Source organism: Ammospiza nelsoni, chromosome 13, assembly GCF_027579445.1.
Source record: "Ammospiza nelsoni isolate bAmmNel1 chromosome 13, bAmmNel1.pri, whole genome shotgun sequence".
NCBI classification, from domain to species: Eukaryota; Metazoa; Chordata; class Aves; order Passeriformes; family Passerellidae; genus Ammospiza; species Ammospiza nelsoni.
In genome coordinates, this window is record NC_080645.1 from 3708929 (window position 1) to 3728147 (window position 19219).

A 19219-nucleotide genomic window follows, 5' to 3' on the forward strand; every position below is an offset into this window, starting at 1 on the left:
TAAAATTAATATGAATTTTCCAAGTTGAGTTGCCTTAATACCAGGTTTTATACAGTGAAATTTATGAGTCCTTGCAGTTTTATGAGGTTTTATTGATGCCTAGAAAGCCAAGCATAATTTCTGACTTTGTTTATTCCAGCATTACAGAATTAGTAAGAGTAGACATTGCTGGGCTCATTGAATAAATTAATTTCTTTGGCAATGTGGGCATTTTGAATTTTCTTGAATTAAGTCAGAAAAAGTGGATGTGTCAGCACAAGCCAGTAAATAGCAACTGCACTGCAAGAGGATTTCAAGCTGGAGCAGTGCAAGGGAGAAGCTCTAAACCAGAATAAATTACCCACAGAGAGTATGTGTGTTGGAACAGATCATCCCCTGCTTAAAATGTTACTGGAGTCCATTGAATCACCTAATAGACAAATTTGGCCCAATATTAATCTGCAGCAGATGTTTGACTAATGAATGATTTGAAAGAGCTTGAGTGTATTGTGATATAATGACCTGATATTGCAGTGTGCTGCTTTCAGAGCTTGCTTTTGTCTTACTAATGCAGTGGAAAAAAAATGCAGAAGTCATAGTGTGAGTTTTCAGAACAGTCACTTGGTTTTGGAGTATAAAGAAAGAAGAATCCCATATCATTAAATTATTGTAACTCACAATAAAGTCAGAACCAGACTGCTGTGTGACCTGGCCATGGGCAGGTGTCGTTTGGAGCTTTATTGGGACAAGCATTCAGAGAGCTGCTCTTGTCACATCACCCACCTCTACTCCTCTCCCTCCTCAGCCTCCTCCTTCCTGGCACATTCCACACACAGGGGGACAGGGCAGGACTGTGCTGAGGCACCACAGTTGGTTCTTTGGTGCTCTGGATCCCTCATCACTGGGAAGCTGCCCAGGGAAGCCCTGCTTAAAGATCTGAATTTGTTTTCTAAAAGGCAGGAGGAGTTATCACTGAATTCAGTTGCAATTTACACAACCACTGCTGTTGTCTTGAACTGATCTTGAAGCTCCTGATGATTTCAGGATCAGGCTGTAGGAAAGTGTTTTCTCTATGCATCTCACTTTTTGCATCACTATGTCACACATTTCTGGGTGAACCCCTTGTGGAAAGTTTGGTTCAAGCATGGCTTAAAGAAAAAGGCCATGAAGGCATACAGTTGAGAGAAAAGTAAAAAGGTAGTTGTAAAGCAGTTCCCAAGCTTGATTCTATAAACAATTAGGCTCTCTCAAGCATCACTTTATAAACAATAAGGTTCTCAGACAGTCTTCCCATAACAAGTTAAACACTCTGTCCCTGGGCTCTCTGGGAAAAGATAGCTCCCTGGGAACAGATATGGAAGTTTTGGGAACTTTTCATATCACAGTGGGAACGCTAGTTCTGTTTTTAATAAACAATCATAGGTATTGTAAAACAAAAGGAGTGGTTAGAGTTTTCTCTGTTAGCCTATCATGAGCTTGGATTTTGCAATATGCATGAAGTTAATTAACACTGTTATATAAAGTGACTGATCGATCAATAAAAAGGAGTTCGATGCATCAATCGGATGGTCGTCTCCCCTTCACTTCAATACCCCCTCAATTTTTGGTCTTTGTCTCTCATTAAGTTCTAACCATGCAACCACAAGGATGTGACCAGGATGCCACAAACAAATTCAGATGAAGAACAAGGACAGCCATCACACCCTGTGTCTTCTGAATGAAACCATTGTCCGGGGGTCACATAAAGAGAATTTTATGAAGAGAAGTTAAAAGACTGTGCTTCTTTGCCAACATAAAAGGAGTTCTGTAAGAAATATGAGTGCTCCTGGGTTAGGGCATAACTTGTGTGTTAGTAATGAGAGCACTGAGGAACCTTTACCTGGCAGCAGTTTATTCCAGAACAGACAACCTTGCCTTTTCCTCTAAACCATCACACACTGCTGGGTGCTAGACAGGACATTTTAATGGATAGAAGGGCTGCTGATCTGAGCCACCATGGCAATTCCTCTGTTCCTAATAACACAGGCTGCTGTCATTTCAGTGACAATTAGCAGGCAAATCCTATTACAGGAATAAGATCACCTAATCCTCAACTCTGGTATGTGCTATTCACTGTGATAGTGTTTCAATTAGAAGACTTGTGCAGGCTACAATGCTTTGTGCAAAAAATCCAGAGAATTCAGAAATTGTGTTAGATGACTTCACTCAAAAATGACAAATTAGATGTCTGCTATTTCCAAATTATCACCAAAGGGGTATTGGGGACAGCCAAAGGTGATACAGATTCATCAGAAGGCATAAAAGACACTTTACTATTAGAAATCTACAGTACTTAAAGAAACAATGATGGACCTAAGACCTGATTGGTTTTTAGGAATCTTCTCTCACCTATTGGTGAGCTGTGAATGGTACACTCTGGAGAATCATATCTATAAACAATGGTTACAGAAAGAGAGATAATAATTGTTTGAATTCTTTCCTCTAAGGTTCCCACAGCTTCTAAAATCCTGGCAGAACTATGTCTCTCTCTGTTCAGAGGATATGTAATTACTACACAAATGATTACTCCACCCCTCTTAACTGGCATAACTACTTTTCTGTGCTGCTCAGAGTGGGGACAGTAGGAGACCCAGCAAGGTCTGAGGTGTCACTAGCAATTTCCCTCCTTGCTGCATTTTTAACTTGTTTGCAAAGGCAGAAAGCAAGAAAAAGACACTTGGAGAGAGCCCACCAGGTAACTTCTCTGCTGGTTGTTTGTGTCCTTTAAAATTTGTTCACCAGGTGCAGCAGAGAGAATCCTCACAGGAGTGGATGCAGGAGCAGCTGGCTGCACACTGAGCCCTGAACAGCAAACTCTGCTCCAGGAACCTTCTCCTGCAGTGCAGGAATGTGGAATGGGGCAGTCCCTCAGCCCTGAGGAGATCCAGGCTTTATTTACCACCAGGCACGGGCTCAGGGCTTCTTGTTCCCTCCGGATTTTCTTTCTCGCAGTAGGAGAGTTAACTCCACTAAATAGGAAATCTAGCCAAAATAAGGTGAGCTTAGAGGCAGCTGTGCTTTCTGTTTACTTGAAAAACAGAACTCCCATGAAGGGGGGTATCAGAAGAATCTCTTCCACTCTTGCACAAGCTGTCTTTGGATGTGCAGCTGCATGATGAACCTTGTGTTTTGCCCCCTGCACTCTCAGAGATCTTCTCCAGGGGACTTTCTACTCTTCATTATCTCAGGTTTGGCAAAGTATTTAGCACCAGTAGAAATTTGCTAACACAGAGTTACCAGTAAGTGATGGATTGAGATATTTTCTCCTTTAATAAAACACCATCCAGCAGTCTGCATACAGACCTTGGGCTGTGAGCAGAACTCAGCCCCAAAAGCTGGGCTATCATTTTAAGTCAGTGTAATGTTACTAAGGACTCTCCACATCAATGCATTTAAAAATCTGTTCATCATAATTTCTGTTTCACAGAGCCAGAGTAAGTTCTGTGGCTTTCTGTTCCCATGATATTCATGCTATTCCTGCCTTTTATTGTACTTAATATTTCCCTGGATTAAGTTAACTGTGAATTGGAGGCTGACTGCTGAAGGTGTGCTGTCTTGGACTGATGCTCTTTCCAGTTAGTACAATTAAATATCAGTTACAGCAATGAAACAAAGCAATGAACAATCCTTAAAAAGAATATTGTTATCATGTCTCACAAAAATCTGTTTATTATTTTTAGCAAGCTACATGACTAGTTTCCCTTATTCTTCCCCAAAACTCAGACTCACTCAGTAGCTCTTTCAATTCCAAGTGTCAGCATTATGATTCTTTGTCATGCTTTGTATTTTGTTATCCTGAGACTCTAAATCTGTTCCTTTTCTCTTCCATGTTATCTTGAACATCTTTATAACAAAAGTGCTGCAAAAGCTATTGGAGAAAGATCAGTCTGTCTGACAACATCATTCTTTGCAGTGTGGTGGATTTTGAAAAGAGGCCACCAGCTCTGCAAGATGAAGTAGCATTCTCTTTTACAAAGGAGGATAAGCATCAGAGGCATCTGGGGAAAACCTCTGATTCAAAGTGCTGCACTGTGAATATGAATTCTAACCAGCAATAAGAAAAAGGCAGAGTATCATGTTCAGTAAGCTGAGTTCAACTCCGTTGAAGCAGGGGCTGCAGGAGCTGATAAATTCTTGGGACACACTGGAAGGTGAGTTGAGATCTCCAACAGTCTTTGAATCAGGTTTTCCAAAGCTATTTTTAAAGTACATTTAAAGGACCTCCACCTGCTTTAGGGGCCATAATAATTGAGCAAATTAGCTATTTATGTGTATGAGAGGCCAATCCAAGGGAGATCCATGTGCCCAGTGCACCAGAGGTGTGACAGCAGAGGGGTCACAGGAACCTGCTGAGGCTGAGCCCTGGTGCTTTAGGGCCTCCCCTCTCTAACTTTCCTACAGAAATGCCTGCAGGATTTCTGGTGCTGTCCCCTTCCAGTCTCACTCATTTCCACAGGGGCTGGCAGTGCTGTCTGGGCAGAGGGACAGGGACTGAATGGAAGCACAGCTTGAAGGGTGAGGTTGTATCAGCTGTAGCAGAGGCCACATGCATCACTTCTGCATCACTTTTTGTGGAAAATTAATTTTAAACCAGACTGACCATTCTGAAGCTTTGGTTATTTCCCCAGATGTATCTTTCTGCTATTTCAGATATAGAAAGAAATGTCAAGGGATCTGAAATATGTTTGCAGGAGGGTTAAAATGTAGGTGCTGTGAGCAGCTGCAGTGTATTTAAGGTGATCTGTACACAGCACTGCTGCAGCCATGGATGAGCAGCACAGGGAACCACAGCCAGGGGAAGAGAGCTCTGCACCCTCAAAGACTCATCCTCAGAAGTGCTCTGAGCAGTGACAAAGCAAATGTGGCAAATGAAGAAATCTGGGGTTGGGATTTTCCCTGTAAACTTGAGTGGGGCTGCAAAAAGGGCCATTAAGCACAGGCACATTTACTGCTGGCCATCCTGCACTTGCCCAGTGAGGAAATGCAACTTTCCAGCTGGGTGGTTATTTATATCTGGTGTGGAGCACTCTTAATATGCTTTGCCTCAAACTCCTTTTGGAGAGATTATTTCTGGTTTATAGCTCAAGACAAATGCATAGCTTTAGATGCATTTCTGGTTACTTTACCCTTTAAACTGGAGCTTCAATATCCATTAGGTTTGTGAGCTCCTAAAATTATGGTGTGGACATACAGACCTCTTTCTATGGAGGTTTGCTAGGTGTAAGCTTACTTTTTTCCCTTTTTTTTGGATCCTTAAGTTACCACAAAAACAATCCATGGACTCAAAAATATAGCATAGAATGGTTCCTACATATTTTGCATACCCTGACCTGGCCACCCCTCCTTGGAGGCTCCAAGCCATGGGGGTCTGGCTTCAGCTCCTCCTCCTGGTTAAAAACAGTGAAATTATCAATGAAACAACCTATGCATTGTTCCATTCTGTGTCTAAAATCCTGTTTGGCCACCAGCACCTGGGCTCCCGTTTCCATTTTCCAGGTGTCCCCAGCTAAGACACAGCTGTGGAGAAGATGGACACATAAATCCAAATGCAACTGTGCATTCAAGGAGTCTTAGTTCTGGGAAATTCCTGACAAAGAACAGTTAGGCTTGCTAAATAAAAGAAATAGAGACAGATTCATGCAACTAGGCTATAAAAACAGTCATTACCTGCAACAGGTTCTAATAAATGCTTTGTTTAGGGAGCAAAGCCACAGGCAGAAAGCAGAATTGCCTTTTGCAAGGTGAGCCTCTAACACCATGCACCTTCTTCATGGAGAAGAATTTAGACTCCTAGAATTTAGATTCCTAGATTCCCTTCATGGCAAATACTTTGCTTCCATCAAGACCAGAGCTCTGTACTTGCTTCTGCTTCCTCTAAACGACTACAATAAGAGGGTTTGCCTTGCTAATTGCAGCTGCTGTTGTAGCAAATAGGGTTTCTCTTGGAATATGAATAATTAGCCCTGCATTTGAATGTTTTAACAGCATTGTTGGTTGGTTGCTAAAAGGACAGAGACACAGAAACATTTAATTAATGAATATTAAAATATTCAGAATTTTTGAAATGCTGCCTCAGCAGTTCTTTGTGAAACATCTTTCATTTTAATCACATGATTATCAGTTAGTGCTGGTGTGGAAGCTGTGGTGAAGGTGGCTGAATGATGTAAAAGTGCCAAAATATCCACACACCTTTCAGTAGGAGCCAGCATTTGACTTGCACGCCCGAATTTGAGGAATTTGAAATCTAATTAAGATTACATTGCAACAAAAATGAGCAAAGAACAAGGGACACAAGGATGCCTTCCCTGGTTCAGGTAGGGCAGGCTGCAAGCAGCAGGTGTGGATAGGGAGAGAAGGATGGCAGGGAGCTCAGAGAGATGGGGCAGCTCAGTCCTGCTCACAGGGGATGCTTTAAAGCCTGAGTTTCTTTCCCTACACAAAAATATAAATAACTTAACAATACAGCAAGGCTGGTGCTGCAGAAATCTCTTCCCAGAGGCCCCAGTAAAGGGGCAGGGGGTGCTGAGCTGGCAGCTGTGTGAGCTGGGAGTGCTCTGCTGATCTGCTCAGGATTGTTTGGGGCAAAAAGGAAACCCTCCACCCTTGGAAGGGACTCTGGTGATGGCACATCCAATACTGGTGTGAAGGGTAAATCAAGTACAATCCAGCCTTTGAAGCTGAAGGGGAAACCAGGAAAATTCCCTTGTCTGTACTGTAGCTTTGTGATTTCTAATCTGTGAAAGAAATTGTGGGACTGAATTCCCTTTAGGAACAGTGTCCTTGGCTTATTAATTCACTTCATGTATTGTCCAATTTGGGGGGAAGGGCTGCGTTTGTGTGTGGGTGATATTATTGTAGGAAATGTCTTACTTAATTATTATCTACTGAAACATCACCTAGGAGATACTCTTTCTCTGACATGCAGCTTGATACTTCATGCAGAAAGAGGTAACTCTTCCACAGTTCATTAAATTATGTTGTGGTGAACTTATCTCCACCGGGTCGCAATTAAGAATTGAAGCCACTGCCTTTAGAGGAAAAGGCAGAGAATAATCAGAATATACTGAATATATAATTTGATCTCTGGAAAAAAGCAGGAGGAAAAATATGGTGTGCAAACATGTAGACATTAAGAATGTATTATATTTCAAAGATTTGTATATGGAACTATCAGATAATTATATCATTACTGTTCCTTGGAAATATTTAGGGCTTTAAAAATTCCAGGTGCTCTTTCTAAGTTTGTTATCTATTGTAAGGTAACTTTAGTAAATGTACATTTTCATACTTCCTTTGTCTCCATTGTAGCACTTCAGTCACACAGATTCTGGACCCATTGCCTATTAACATGCATTATAAAACTGCAATAAATTTTATATTATATTCTCATCTAATTAAAATTTTTATTTTAATAATATTTTTTTCTTTTAGAAAATATTAAAGTATTTAGCAGAACTAGTCTCTCTGTATGTTTTCCAACAAAAGCCCCACAAACCTCTTTTCATTAGATAATTTCAATGTGAAGAAGTTGTGTCAGCTGATGTTTCTCAGACCTCCTTGCCCACCATTTTTCTGCTGCACACATTTTTTTTCCTGTTCCTCTTCCACTCTAGGAGAGATATAGGAGAGATCATATGCCTTTTGTTCTTAACTCTGTTGTTATAATGGTTTGGTAAGGTCTGTTCATTTTGTGTTTCTCCTACAAAATACAAATCATGAAGCTTTCTGCAGGTATGGGTGACATACACCACTGGAACAGGCAGGGATGTGGTTTGCATGCACTGAACACTCACATCACCAGTGCAGAGGTGTCAATAACACCTGACTTGGTACACTCTTGAGCAACTTAATTCCCTTCACCAGCAGGAGAATGAGCAGCTCATAAATGCAGAATAATGGGAATTTTAATTACGTAGTGATTTAAGGAAGCTCCCTGTTTACAAGGAAATAGCATCTCTTGAGCTGAATGAAGGGGAGGTGCAGGTTTCAATTTAACACTCACAGAAAAGCAGAGTTTGCAATCAGTATTGGCTGCTCACAGTATCCAGGTGAACTCTGTGGCTGAGGTGCTGATGTTCACCTTGAGCATGTGAATGGTATCCCAGACCTGTTTAAGTTCTCCACACAGTCTTTAGTGTAGCCATGATATTGTCTGAAAAATCCTTTCCTTAGGATTTTTCCTCCTGAGAAGCTGAAGGGCCTCAGGAACAAAATGTAAACAATGATTATCTGCTGCTGTGGAATGCAACAGGTGCATCTGGGATTGGTCTCATGTGGTTGTTTCTAATTAATGGCCAATCACAGCCCAGCTGTCTGGACTGTCTCAGTCAGTCACAAGCCTTTGTTACCATTCCTTCTTTTTCTATTCTTAGCCAGCCTTCTGATGAAATCCTTTCTTCTATTCTTTTAGTATAGTTTTAATATAGTATATATAATAAAATAATAAATCAGCCTTCTGAACATGGAGTCAGATCCTCATCTCTTACCTCATCCTCAGACCCCTGTGAACACGGTCACACTTTAGGATGAGTTTTAAACAATTACAGTGAACTACACCAAAGTCTCAATGAGTAGAGGATTGCTTTGCTATGGCATAAAATTCCTGGTGCCTGCCTTCAGGTGGGTATATTTACTTTTGTGACCATTTGAACACACACCTATCACTTGTTTACAGTGGAATAGTGAGCAGAGTTTGTTTTCCTGGATGAGATAAGCATCATCATGTTTTCCTGAGCAGCTGCACACACAATTAGGAGGGCCCAATTAAAGCTGCATTGCATTCACACAGAGCAGCAGTGATTGCTGCCTGTAATCTCTCCCGTGGTCTGATTTAGGGGTATTAAGTTGTGCAAGACTTCATTAACAAGTGAAGACAAGTCAAACAAGTCAAGAAAATAAATGCAACAAGCTGGAAATTGCTATGTAGGACCTTGGCCCTTGTGCTCTACCGACAGCTTGAGAAAAGGAGACATCACTCATCAAGTGACCAGTTTCCTCTGTTTAGGTTTGTGCTTTCTGTCCTCCTGGCCACAACAAGATTTGTGTGTGTTCTCTGCTTCCATACCAGCCACTCTGCCTGCACTGGGTGCAGGCCATCCAAAGACTCCTGGAAATTCAAGCCTGAAGTAATTCTAAAGCCAAAATCCCTTTCTTTGTCCCAGGCATCATCTGCACCACCATTACAGGAAGCTCAGCACTACCAAATGGAAGAAGAAGGGTAAATGAATTATAATACAGAAGGAACAGGGCAGTGGAGCACCCTTGAAGGATGGGGAATTTCATTCTCACCCTGCTTTTTTCCCCTCCTGAGGCTGTCCAATCCCAGTTGCTCCATCAAGGGACCTGATGTCCCTGCCTTGCCCCAGGCCCTGTGCACACACATCCTTGGGTTTTACTTTCCTCATTTAGGGACACCCAAAGTCTGTACACACAGATTTCTTGGCTAATGTGCCACAAGGAGCAAAACATCAGACATACAGTCCCTGTCAAGAGTGATGTGAGAAAATGTGTGCTTTCCAACCAAGCACAGGAGCAGAAGACCCCAAAGACCCAATTTCTGTAGATATGGATGGTGATTGTAAAGAAAAGAGGGAAAGAGCATCTCTCAATTTCCCTGATGTGCAGAAGTGGCAGCACTGGAAGGGCCTGGCAGGAGCATTTTGACCCTTAATCACCACATAGATCTTCTGCAGTGGCTGAGAACAAAAAGTAACAAGGATGGGACCTAATTTCACAAGATGCAGAATGCTCTGACCCTTGGGCAGCAGAGCCCTTGAGGCACTGAAGCAGAATTAGGAGCTGAGGCTCTCAGTTGATGGGGAAGTGCTTTATTGCACTCTTGCTGTGAGATATCTCACACAAGAGGGCCTATACAGAATAAAATTAAAATCAATTAACCACCTTGTGTATCTCAAGTGGTGACAGATCTCAATCCAGTAATTTCTTTTCAAAAACAGATAGATTATTGGTTTGGAGAAAATGGTAAAGATGTCCCCAAGAAGTTTGGTTCACTTTGGTTTTGGTTACTTTGGTTTTTTGCTCTCCTGACTGGTGCTAAAGCAGTAAACTGGCAGTTTTGATGCTGATTCACATAGAAAGCCATAATAGGGAAGAAAGCCACCTTTAATTTCAAGCTCCATGAGAATCATGAAAGGAAAATTAATGTTTACTAAATGAAAAAGGATTATATTGCTGGAGAGAGGAAGTTTTGGTTAAGCTTTTAAGGGAATATTAATAACTTTCAGAAATGGAAACACATATTATAAAACATGTTTAAAATGGCATAAACTGCAGAAAATACAAGAAGTATTTTAAACTGACTTAAGCTCCTCAATATGTTACTACATTTTAAAAATCATGCAAATTGAATGATAGCTGACATATGGGAGGAGGCTTTCTGGTGCAGACACTTTTTCTATAGAAAATTAAATACAGCCTTATATTTAGAATAAATGTTTTGTGGTGAAACTAAAGCCTGCTGATCAACTTTCGCACATTTTTGTAACGCTTCTGAAAATGTCCAGGGGAATCTTAGAAGCATCCAGGCTCATTCCCTGGGAATATACTCTCAGGAATCTGCCATTCTGAGAGTCCTCTGACAGGGTGCAGCTGAGTTTTGCCCATGATGTGCTGCCAAGCACCATAAATGAATGCAGCTCAGAGATGGCAGGTTGTTGCTTTTTTTTTTTTTTGCCAGACAGAACAACAAAGTGTCAACCTCTGACAGTTTTTAAAACTGAGATTTAAAGGAAATATCAAACCTTTTATTATTTTTCTTTAACCAGTCAGAGAAGAAATGCTCACAGAAAGAGGGAGGATGGGGAAATTTGTGGGAGTGAGTCAGCACTACATCACTCTGGCTTTATGCTGATAAATACTTTTGGGATTAATGGCATGGTTTTTATGGCATCAAATAAAAGGGCAGGGGATCTGGTTCAGCCATCTGCTGTGTGTGTGCACCACTGCAATTGTAGCTGCTGCTGGTAATGCACTGGATTTGGTGATAACATCATATTTAATAGGGTTGGGTGTTTTGTCATGGTATCTAGAAGTCCTTAGGTACCTTGAATCCTCTGCAGAGAATTCCCTCTATAAGAGGAAATGGAAACACAGAGTGGGTGAATTGCCTGATATAACACAATCCAGCACAATCTATGAGCAGCAGGGCAAGACAGGAACAAACCACAGCAGCTTTGGATCCCAGTTCCACAGCCTGAACACCTCAGTGCTGTGGCTCCTGTGAAAAACTTGCTGATGGTTAACAAGAATTACTGGTCAAATAAATGCTGGGCTGCCATTTATTTAAAGTATTTAAAGTATTTAGCAGAACTAGTCTCTCTGTTTGTTTTCCAACAAAAACCCCACAAAGCTCCTCTCATTAGATAATATATATAATATAATATAATATAATATAATATAATATAATATAATATAATATAATATAATATAATATAATATAATATAATATAATATAATAGCTATAGCATAAGAGCTGTAATTGCTTTACTAGGGTTTAGGCTCAAGAATGTTAACAGAAACTAAAAAAAGGAAAGGAAAGGAAAGGAAAGGAAAGGAAAGGAAAGGAAAGGAAAGGAAAGGAAAGGAAAGGAAAGGAAAGGAAAGGAAAGGAAAGGAAAGGAAAGGAAAGGAAAGGAAAGGAAAGGAAAGGAAAGGAAAGGAAAGGAAATGGCTTCTAGCTTCTAAAAGCAATAAGTTGCAAATTGCAGGAAAATTACTTCCCAAATTATACAATGCTAGTTTGTTTTCAACTATTTTCATAGAAATTTTCCATTCTGGCAAACAAATGATGAATGGGACAGCATTATGGAGATGTTCATTATGGAGATGTGCATAGGAATGCAGTGTGGGAGCAACTGGTGTTTATTCTAAGGCTGCTGCAATATTTGCTGTGGCACCCTTGTGGTGTCTCTGTGCCAGCCCTTCCCTACATCTCTCCCTCCTCCCTCTCCTCCCTATCACATCCTCAGTAAAGCAGAAAGTAAAGAGGATGATAGAATAATGTTAGAAAGTGGTCAATGAAGTAGGATGGCAATCACTAGAAAATCTCAGTCAGATGAGTTTCAGGTTTGCTTATATTCATATTTGACTTTCAAATTCTGATACAGTCAGAGTGCAAAGCCATTCTGTGTTTTCACCCTTTAGGAGCTTTTACAATATAGATCATCTGAGATGTATTTTCCACCTTTTTTCAGCTCCCAGATGAGCATGTAACCATATATTCATCTTAAAAGTTCAAACTGAAAACTCTTACAGCTTTGTGAATTCAGTAACCATATGGCAAAAATGCAGTAATATTTTTTTCCCCCACAGACTTATATAGAAGATTACTAATACTTTCTCTATTTTTATATGGCAAAATCTCCTATTAGAAAAGTCTGTGCCATTTTAAAATGACTGGCTGGAGTCCATAGAGCACACAGTGTCAAGTACAGTGTCCAGCCATGGGCAGTGTGGTATAGACATTTACTGTGTCCAATGTGGGAGCAGAGATCCTTCCTGGTGCTCAGGACCTCACCCATCACCACAGCCCTGTCTCCAGCCCATGGACTGCCTGCTCTGTGGCTCTGTGGTGATTGCAATCCACCAGAGATCTCTCAGGATATGCTGTGCCCTTCCATGTCACTGCCATATTTTCTGAAAAATCCTCTTTGCCCAGGATTCTTCTCTTGGGAAGCTGAGAAGCCTCAGAGAGAAATGTAAACAATAATTATCTGATTTGCTTCTCCCTGTTTTGCTGCTTCGGAATGTGGTTTGGCCATTGTTTACCAACAGGTGAATGTTTGATTGGTTCCATGTGAATTGTTTTTACTTAATGACCAATCACCATAGCTGTGTCAGACTCTGAGGAGTCAGGCACGGGTTTTTATTATCATTCTTGTTATTATCATTCTTGTTAAGCCTTCTGTCTGTATCCTTCTCTTTCTTTAGTATAGTTTTAGTATAGCATCATATAATAACATATATCATATCACATCAGCTTTCAGAGAACATGGAGTCAGATCCTCATCTCTTTCCCATCCTGGGGTCCCTCAAACACCACATTTCAACTCTCAGTGTTGTTGTTGGTCCAGGTTGCTCTCTCTTGTCCTGCCCAGCTCTCTGTGCTGAAGAAATCTCCTGCTACCACAGCCTGGACAGGACCCTTCTCTTTTGAGCTTCCATTGCCTTTTTCCCAACCTGGAAATTAAACTCGAGATCATTTTAGTAAGGATGTATTATAAAAGAGGATCTTTATTTGAAGGCCTTCAGGGGCAGTTATGGAAAGATGTCCACAAAAGCTCACCCCCACAGGGATCAGTACATATTCAGAGGTTTTAGGAAATTTGCATAATTGATAAAAAGCACCAATTAGGAGGACAAGTGGTGATTCAATTTCCCCCAGGTCAAGCCCCTTCTCTGTAGTCCCCCCTCAGCACCAGCTGAGCTTGGTCCATGAAATGGATCTGGAAGAGTTGTCCTCAGCCTTGGTTCCAAGGAAGAACCCCGACAGGAGAGGAGCCCCTTGTACCCCCCAGGTCTTGGAGCTCTGGAATTTGTTTTGTCTTCCTGCCTAGGGAAAGGCTATGGAAAATTATGGGAAAATTAGCTACTAATACAATAGGCTACAGAGCTACAAATATATGTGCAAAAATACATATGTATTATTATTATTATTTATATTATTATGTATTATATTATATATGTTACATATGGACATATATATAATAATAATATATATACAGAGAACATATAAAAGAAATAAAAGGCAAAACCCAAACCAGCATCAGTTCCAGGATCAACACAGTGGTGGAGTGGCTAAATATTTTGTTAAAGTTTTTTTCATGTTTAATATCTTGTCACAGACAGGAGATTTATGCATTAGCATCAGGATGGGGTTATATGTGTTAATTTTTTCTTGTGCACCATGTGCAAATGTGCTTGACTTAGAACAAATCCTTTAGTATGTCTGTTTAAGAATAATGGCATGATTATTGGAGAAGGCAAGTTTTACATCATGAAATCCTAGAGCTGTGGAATGGTTTGGGGTGGAAGGGAACCTTGAAGATCTTCCAGTTCCAGCTCCACTGCCCTGGGCTGGGGACACCTTTCACTAGTTCAGGCTGTTCAAAACCATTCTGGCCTTGAATACTTCCAGGCATGAAGCACCCATAGATTCTCTGAGGATGTGCCAGTGTCTCACAGGGAAGATTTTCCTCCTTGCATAAGATCCAAGTCATATCTTTCAGTTTGAAGCCATTCCTTCTTGTCTTTTTGTCCCAGGCCCTTATCCCAAGTCTCTCTCCAGCTCTCTTGGAGCTGCTTTAGGCACTGGAAGGGGCTCTGAATTCTCCCTAGAGCCTTCTCTTCTCCAGGTGAGCACCCCACCTCTCCCAGCCTGGCTCCAGAGGGGCTCCAGCCCTTGGAGCACCTCTGTGATCTCTTCTGGACTCTCTCCAGCAGCTCCATGTCCCTCCTGTGCTGGGGACCCAGAGCTCTGCAGGTGAGGTCTCACCTTAGCAGGGCAGGGGACAGAATCATCTTCCTTCACATTCTGCCAACACTGATGTCCAGCCCAGCACAGGGCTGGCTGTCTGGGTTGCCAGTGCAGGTCAGGTTGAGCTTCTCAGCCACCAAGACCCCCAAATCCTTCTCCTGCTCTCGGTGCACTCTCTGCCCAGCCTGTGTTTGTGCACCAATGCATGTGCAGGGAGCATATACAATTATACATGGAGAATTATTGCAGTAACATTGTGTTGTTGTGTTCCTCTATGGGGTATGACCATCACTCACACCACTCCTCAGTTTTTACCCTCAGTTCCCCCACTGAGAGCACTCTTCATACACACCAAGAAAACAGCTGTCCTAAGTGAAGTCATTGTGTCTTTAATGACCACAGGAATATCTGCTGTATTTAACACATTGCTTTGGGAAATCTGTTCTGCCCACCCCAAATGGTTTTCTGTCTTAAATCTATCTGCTCAGAGTGATGTGTGTTATATAAATAAACTACACAGGCAGCACGTTTGTCAATCAGCAGAAAAGGCCCTACACCCTCTATCCTGGGCACATGTACTTGGTAAGCATTGGTTTCCAACAGATAAATGTAATCAAGGTTTATACGCTCACAGAAGCCAACAGGATGGGATTTTTTCACTTGGAAGATCAGAAGAAAATTGTAACTAATGTTGTGGAAAATTACTTTGATATTGCTTTCTCAGTACAGCATCACAATTAGGTAGCAATGTGAAGCATAGGGAAAGAATAAATGAATAGTAACAAATCAACACAAACAGCTACTGTCAGGAGTACTTTGCTCAGTGAAAGTAATGTAAGCATTACTCAAAGTTTTATGACTGTGGATTTTATACTGGTTTAAGTATTACATCAAGGTCTCACTGTCATGCTTGCTAGGACTTAAACAATCAAGAACAATTTCTGAAACAGACAGATAAAACTGAAGTAGCAAAGTATTTTTATTAATCTTGTTTCATAAGTTGTTCTATCCTAAATTAGAAATGACTGAACATACTAACAATGAAAAATGTCCTTTTGGACAATGCAAAGGTTCCTTTGCTGCTTTTTTGGTGGAAAATGAGTGTTAGCAACTTCTCTCCAGCCCTGCTGATTCCAGCATCTGGCAAATGTGTTTCACTACACAGGAAATACAAAAGCAAAGGCTAATCCAGTAAAGCTTTTCCATGCAGAATCTGTTGTCCTAAGTAGCTTAATGATTCGTGCATTTGTTCAATTCTCTCGGGAGAGCAATCAGACAAGCAAATTATAGCAATATCCCATCTCCATTAGAACCAGGCCCCTTTATGGAGGAGCACTCTGAGCACAGCCAGGGAAAGATCCTCCTCAGCACGCCAAAAATGTCATCTGAGGTTGACAGATTTTCACAGGAGACTGTCCAGGAAGGAAATATGCCAGCCTTTATTTTGAAATGGAATTAATGGATATTTTTACCTGTGTTCTTTAAGTCACCCAATATGTTTCAGTGATAACTGGTATCATTCTCAGTCCACTAGGAGTTGAAAGCACTTAACACACATGAAAATCAGCCAAACAGAAATAAAAGTAATTGTATTGAGCACCATTTACTCAAGGGTGCAGTCTGGCTCCTATTAACATAAATAGTAATTGAATGTGAGAATTGAGGAATTGATTACACACCTTTGGCAGTAACAGCATGGTTGGCATGTTTGTGTTTTAGGTATCCACAGCAATTACACATTACACAGTGAGTTTCCCTGCCAGGGGCAGGAGCTCTGTTCAAACTTGCTTTTGTTTAAATATGCTTGGGTGTCCCCTTCTCCAGTTGCACTGCTCTCAAAAATCACTTCCCAGAGCACTACAATCAGCAGTCAGCATTCAAGAGGTTTTTGGCAGAGCACAGGTCAAGATGAGGGACAGACAACAAAAAAAAAAAAATAGAAAATTGCACTGGTTTTGAGACCACACTAGGAAATCTTCTCTTTCAGGAGCAAAGAATTAACTTTTCAAAGTGAAGTTCCACATTCTTAAATGCGTGAGAGTACTGCCTGCATTTGCTGTCCATACATCTTTCCTCCTTGCCTAAACTACTGGCCAGTTTCAGTCAAATATGGCCAGTACCTCTGCTTTTAATCTATAAACTCTTTTGCATCTAAGCATACAAAAATAAATTGCAAAAGCACTGAAGGAACTAGTTAATTCCCTGCTTTGCACTACACTGCAGATTCATTACTTCTATAGTTTCAGCTGAGTGGCTGCTTTCAAAATTGGTGTGTGTGCAGTTGGACTAAATAAACAACATATTAAATACAGACTGTTTAGTGACATGGAAACAAGCACTTAACAAACCTAGACACAGAAATTAGCAATTAATGTAATTATTTAAGAGTTCCCTGTGTTCCAGTTCAGCTTATTTAAAAATGTTAGCAATGATTTTAAATAGACACAACTGTGCCTGCTGTACAGTGAAGATGTCAAATGAATAAACGTTTTATGAGGCATTTGTTTAGTCAGGGGACAATTTCAGAGCAAACACAGGGGCCAAACCCCAGAACACAGTGGCATTATCCTGGATGAGAGTAACTGCACTGGCATTTGTCTAGGCTGTAAAGCAGCCTCCATTACAGCCACAGTCAAAGAGAAAAGGACTGCAAGTAAATCAAGAGATCTTGGGTGCTTTCCTACTTTTGTGCCACCCTTTAAAAGGAAACTGCTATTTCAGCCCACAATTTTCCAGTTCTCCCATCTCTGTGGCCTTTGTGGCTCTCCACAATTTCAAGTTAGCAGTGCAGGAAGATGACATGTATATGAATAATAGTTATGAAAGGTTTAATTGAAGTTAAGCAAATTAAGTGAATGCATCCTAAAGTATTTCAAGTTTCTGATGTGACTCATTCATAAATCTCTTATTTTGCATCTCATGACACACTGAATACTACATGCAAGTGAAGGCAAATTCAGATTCAGAGGTGTGCATTTCCAGGAACAGAACTTTTGATGAAATCTCTCATTTTCACATTTACAGTGATATAGTTGGTAGCAAAAGTTGATTTTAATTTTAGCAGAAACTTAACTCTACCCAGCTGGACCCTATGCACGTTGGCAAAGGTCCCCGTATAATTAATTAATTGTTTCTTGGAACTGTTTTTTTCAGCAAATTTTTTTAAAAGAAATTGATAATTACTTTCAAGGTAGCCTTCATTAAGCATGACACACCTTTTTTGAGGAATCCTCTGTGAAATATGTAAAACACATTGAGAATATAAGTACAAAATATTGAGCATGAAAGAGAAGCTGATTCAAATAGAAACAGGAATGCTAACCTGGTGTCTGCTGATGAACTATTTCTTCTGGATCCTGCAGGTGAATGAAGACCACGAGCCCAACTGCTCCAAACAGCAAGATGAAGGAGAACATACATGTCAGCCTCATAATTACTGTTCTCAGATCAATCCAGTTTTATAACCCAGGAAAAGAACTGCATGTGATCTCCAGGGCACTCTGCAATCATAGTCCTCGTCCTCTCATCTGGAATTCTGGTGCAATATGCCTACAAGAAGTAAAAAACCAAGTCAAACCAAACTTAGCATAGAGTGCATTTATTTTCCCAATGCAGATCAGTAGATTTAAGTTCTCATTTAGGCCAAATATCTGATTTCTCTAGTATTTCTTTTGTACAGTTAATTGCAATTACCCAGTCTATTTCTGTCCCATCAGTTGTCTTTAATTTTTTTCCTTTTTTTTTTTTAATGTAGTAAAGATTATGTAGTATAGGGTTAAAAATTCCACTGGCAGTGGAACTGGTTTCCAAAATGTAACCAGATTTCTCAGTAGTACATTATTGGAAGCAAGGGCTCAGCTGGAGGTCAGCAATAGGCTGCAGGGGTAGCAATCACTTTGCTTTCCCAATATTTTTACTGCAAATGTGACCTGCTCTAAAGGAAAGTTTCTGAAGCTGGATTTGTTTACAAAGGGGATTTTAGATACAAAAGGACTGTATAACATCAGTTTGCAGGAAGGATGGGTTGTGGAGAGGTGATGATTCAAAGCAGTTACGTCAGGAAAAGTCTTTAAAGATTTGTTCTTAATGTGCCTGGAATATTTTGTGTTGGGGCAACTTGTATGCTTTTCATGGTTTCCTTAGGAAGCTTTTAATTTTCTGTGGTGTACTGGCATTCTAAATTTCCAAAATGCATCAATGAAGAACATGAGGTGTGAAAGATGAAGTCATTCTGTGACTCTGACTGATAAGGTTATTAACATTATTTAGTGGCAACTATATTTATTCAGTGTGTAAAGCAGCCAGAGCTCCAGGCCAGGAACACTGGGGATGCTTGGATCTTAAATGGATGCAGAGCCCTGCATTCTCTCTCTGCATAAGCAAATTCAGCTTTATTCTCTGTTCAAATTATGGCAGACAGTAATTGTGTATTCTTTTTTTCACCTTAAACTTTTCTCACACCTTTACAAAGTAAAACTAAAAGAAAACATTGCTAAGTTTTTCAGCACTAGCAAAGGCAGGTTGTTACAAGTCCTTGTGCAGGTCCACTTGTGCCTTTTGTGAATCTAGTATGGATGGACATTTGCATTTACTACATATATTTATCTTTAAATGCCAAATGCTCTAAAGCACCAGGGGAGTCAGACTGGCTTTCAAAGTAACTGTGTTCCACTTCCAACCACTGTTATGAGCTCACAGGGAACACAA

The 19219-nt window shown here is 40.6% G+C and overlaps 1 protein-coding gene across 4 annotated transcripts in view; it reads right to left on the reverse strand.

Annotated features, from left to right (window-relative positions):
- The window catches only part of CHST8 (carbohydrate sulfotransferase 8), a 201977-nt gene that overhangs the window by 141602 nt on the left and 41156 nt on the right, over nucleotides 1–19219 (reverse strand). For 2 of the 4 annotated variants that reach the window (XM_059481520.1, XM_059481519.1), the window contains exons 1-2: nucleotides 17835–17904; nucleotides 16192–16369 (exon numbers count right to left, since the gene is read on the reverse strand). In XM_059481520.1, the coding sequence (XP_059337503.1) occupies nucleotides 16192–16252 (61 nt within the window). In that variant the 5' untranslated portion in view covers nucleotides 16253–16369; nucleotides 17835–17904. Of the gene's footprint in view, nucleotides 1–16191; nucleotides 16370–17834; nucleotides 18062–19219 lie in introns of those variants that run through there. The other 2 variants (XM_059481518.1, XM_059481517.1) reach the window with 1 other exon arrangement.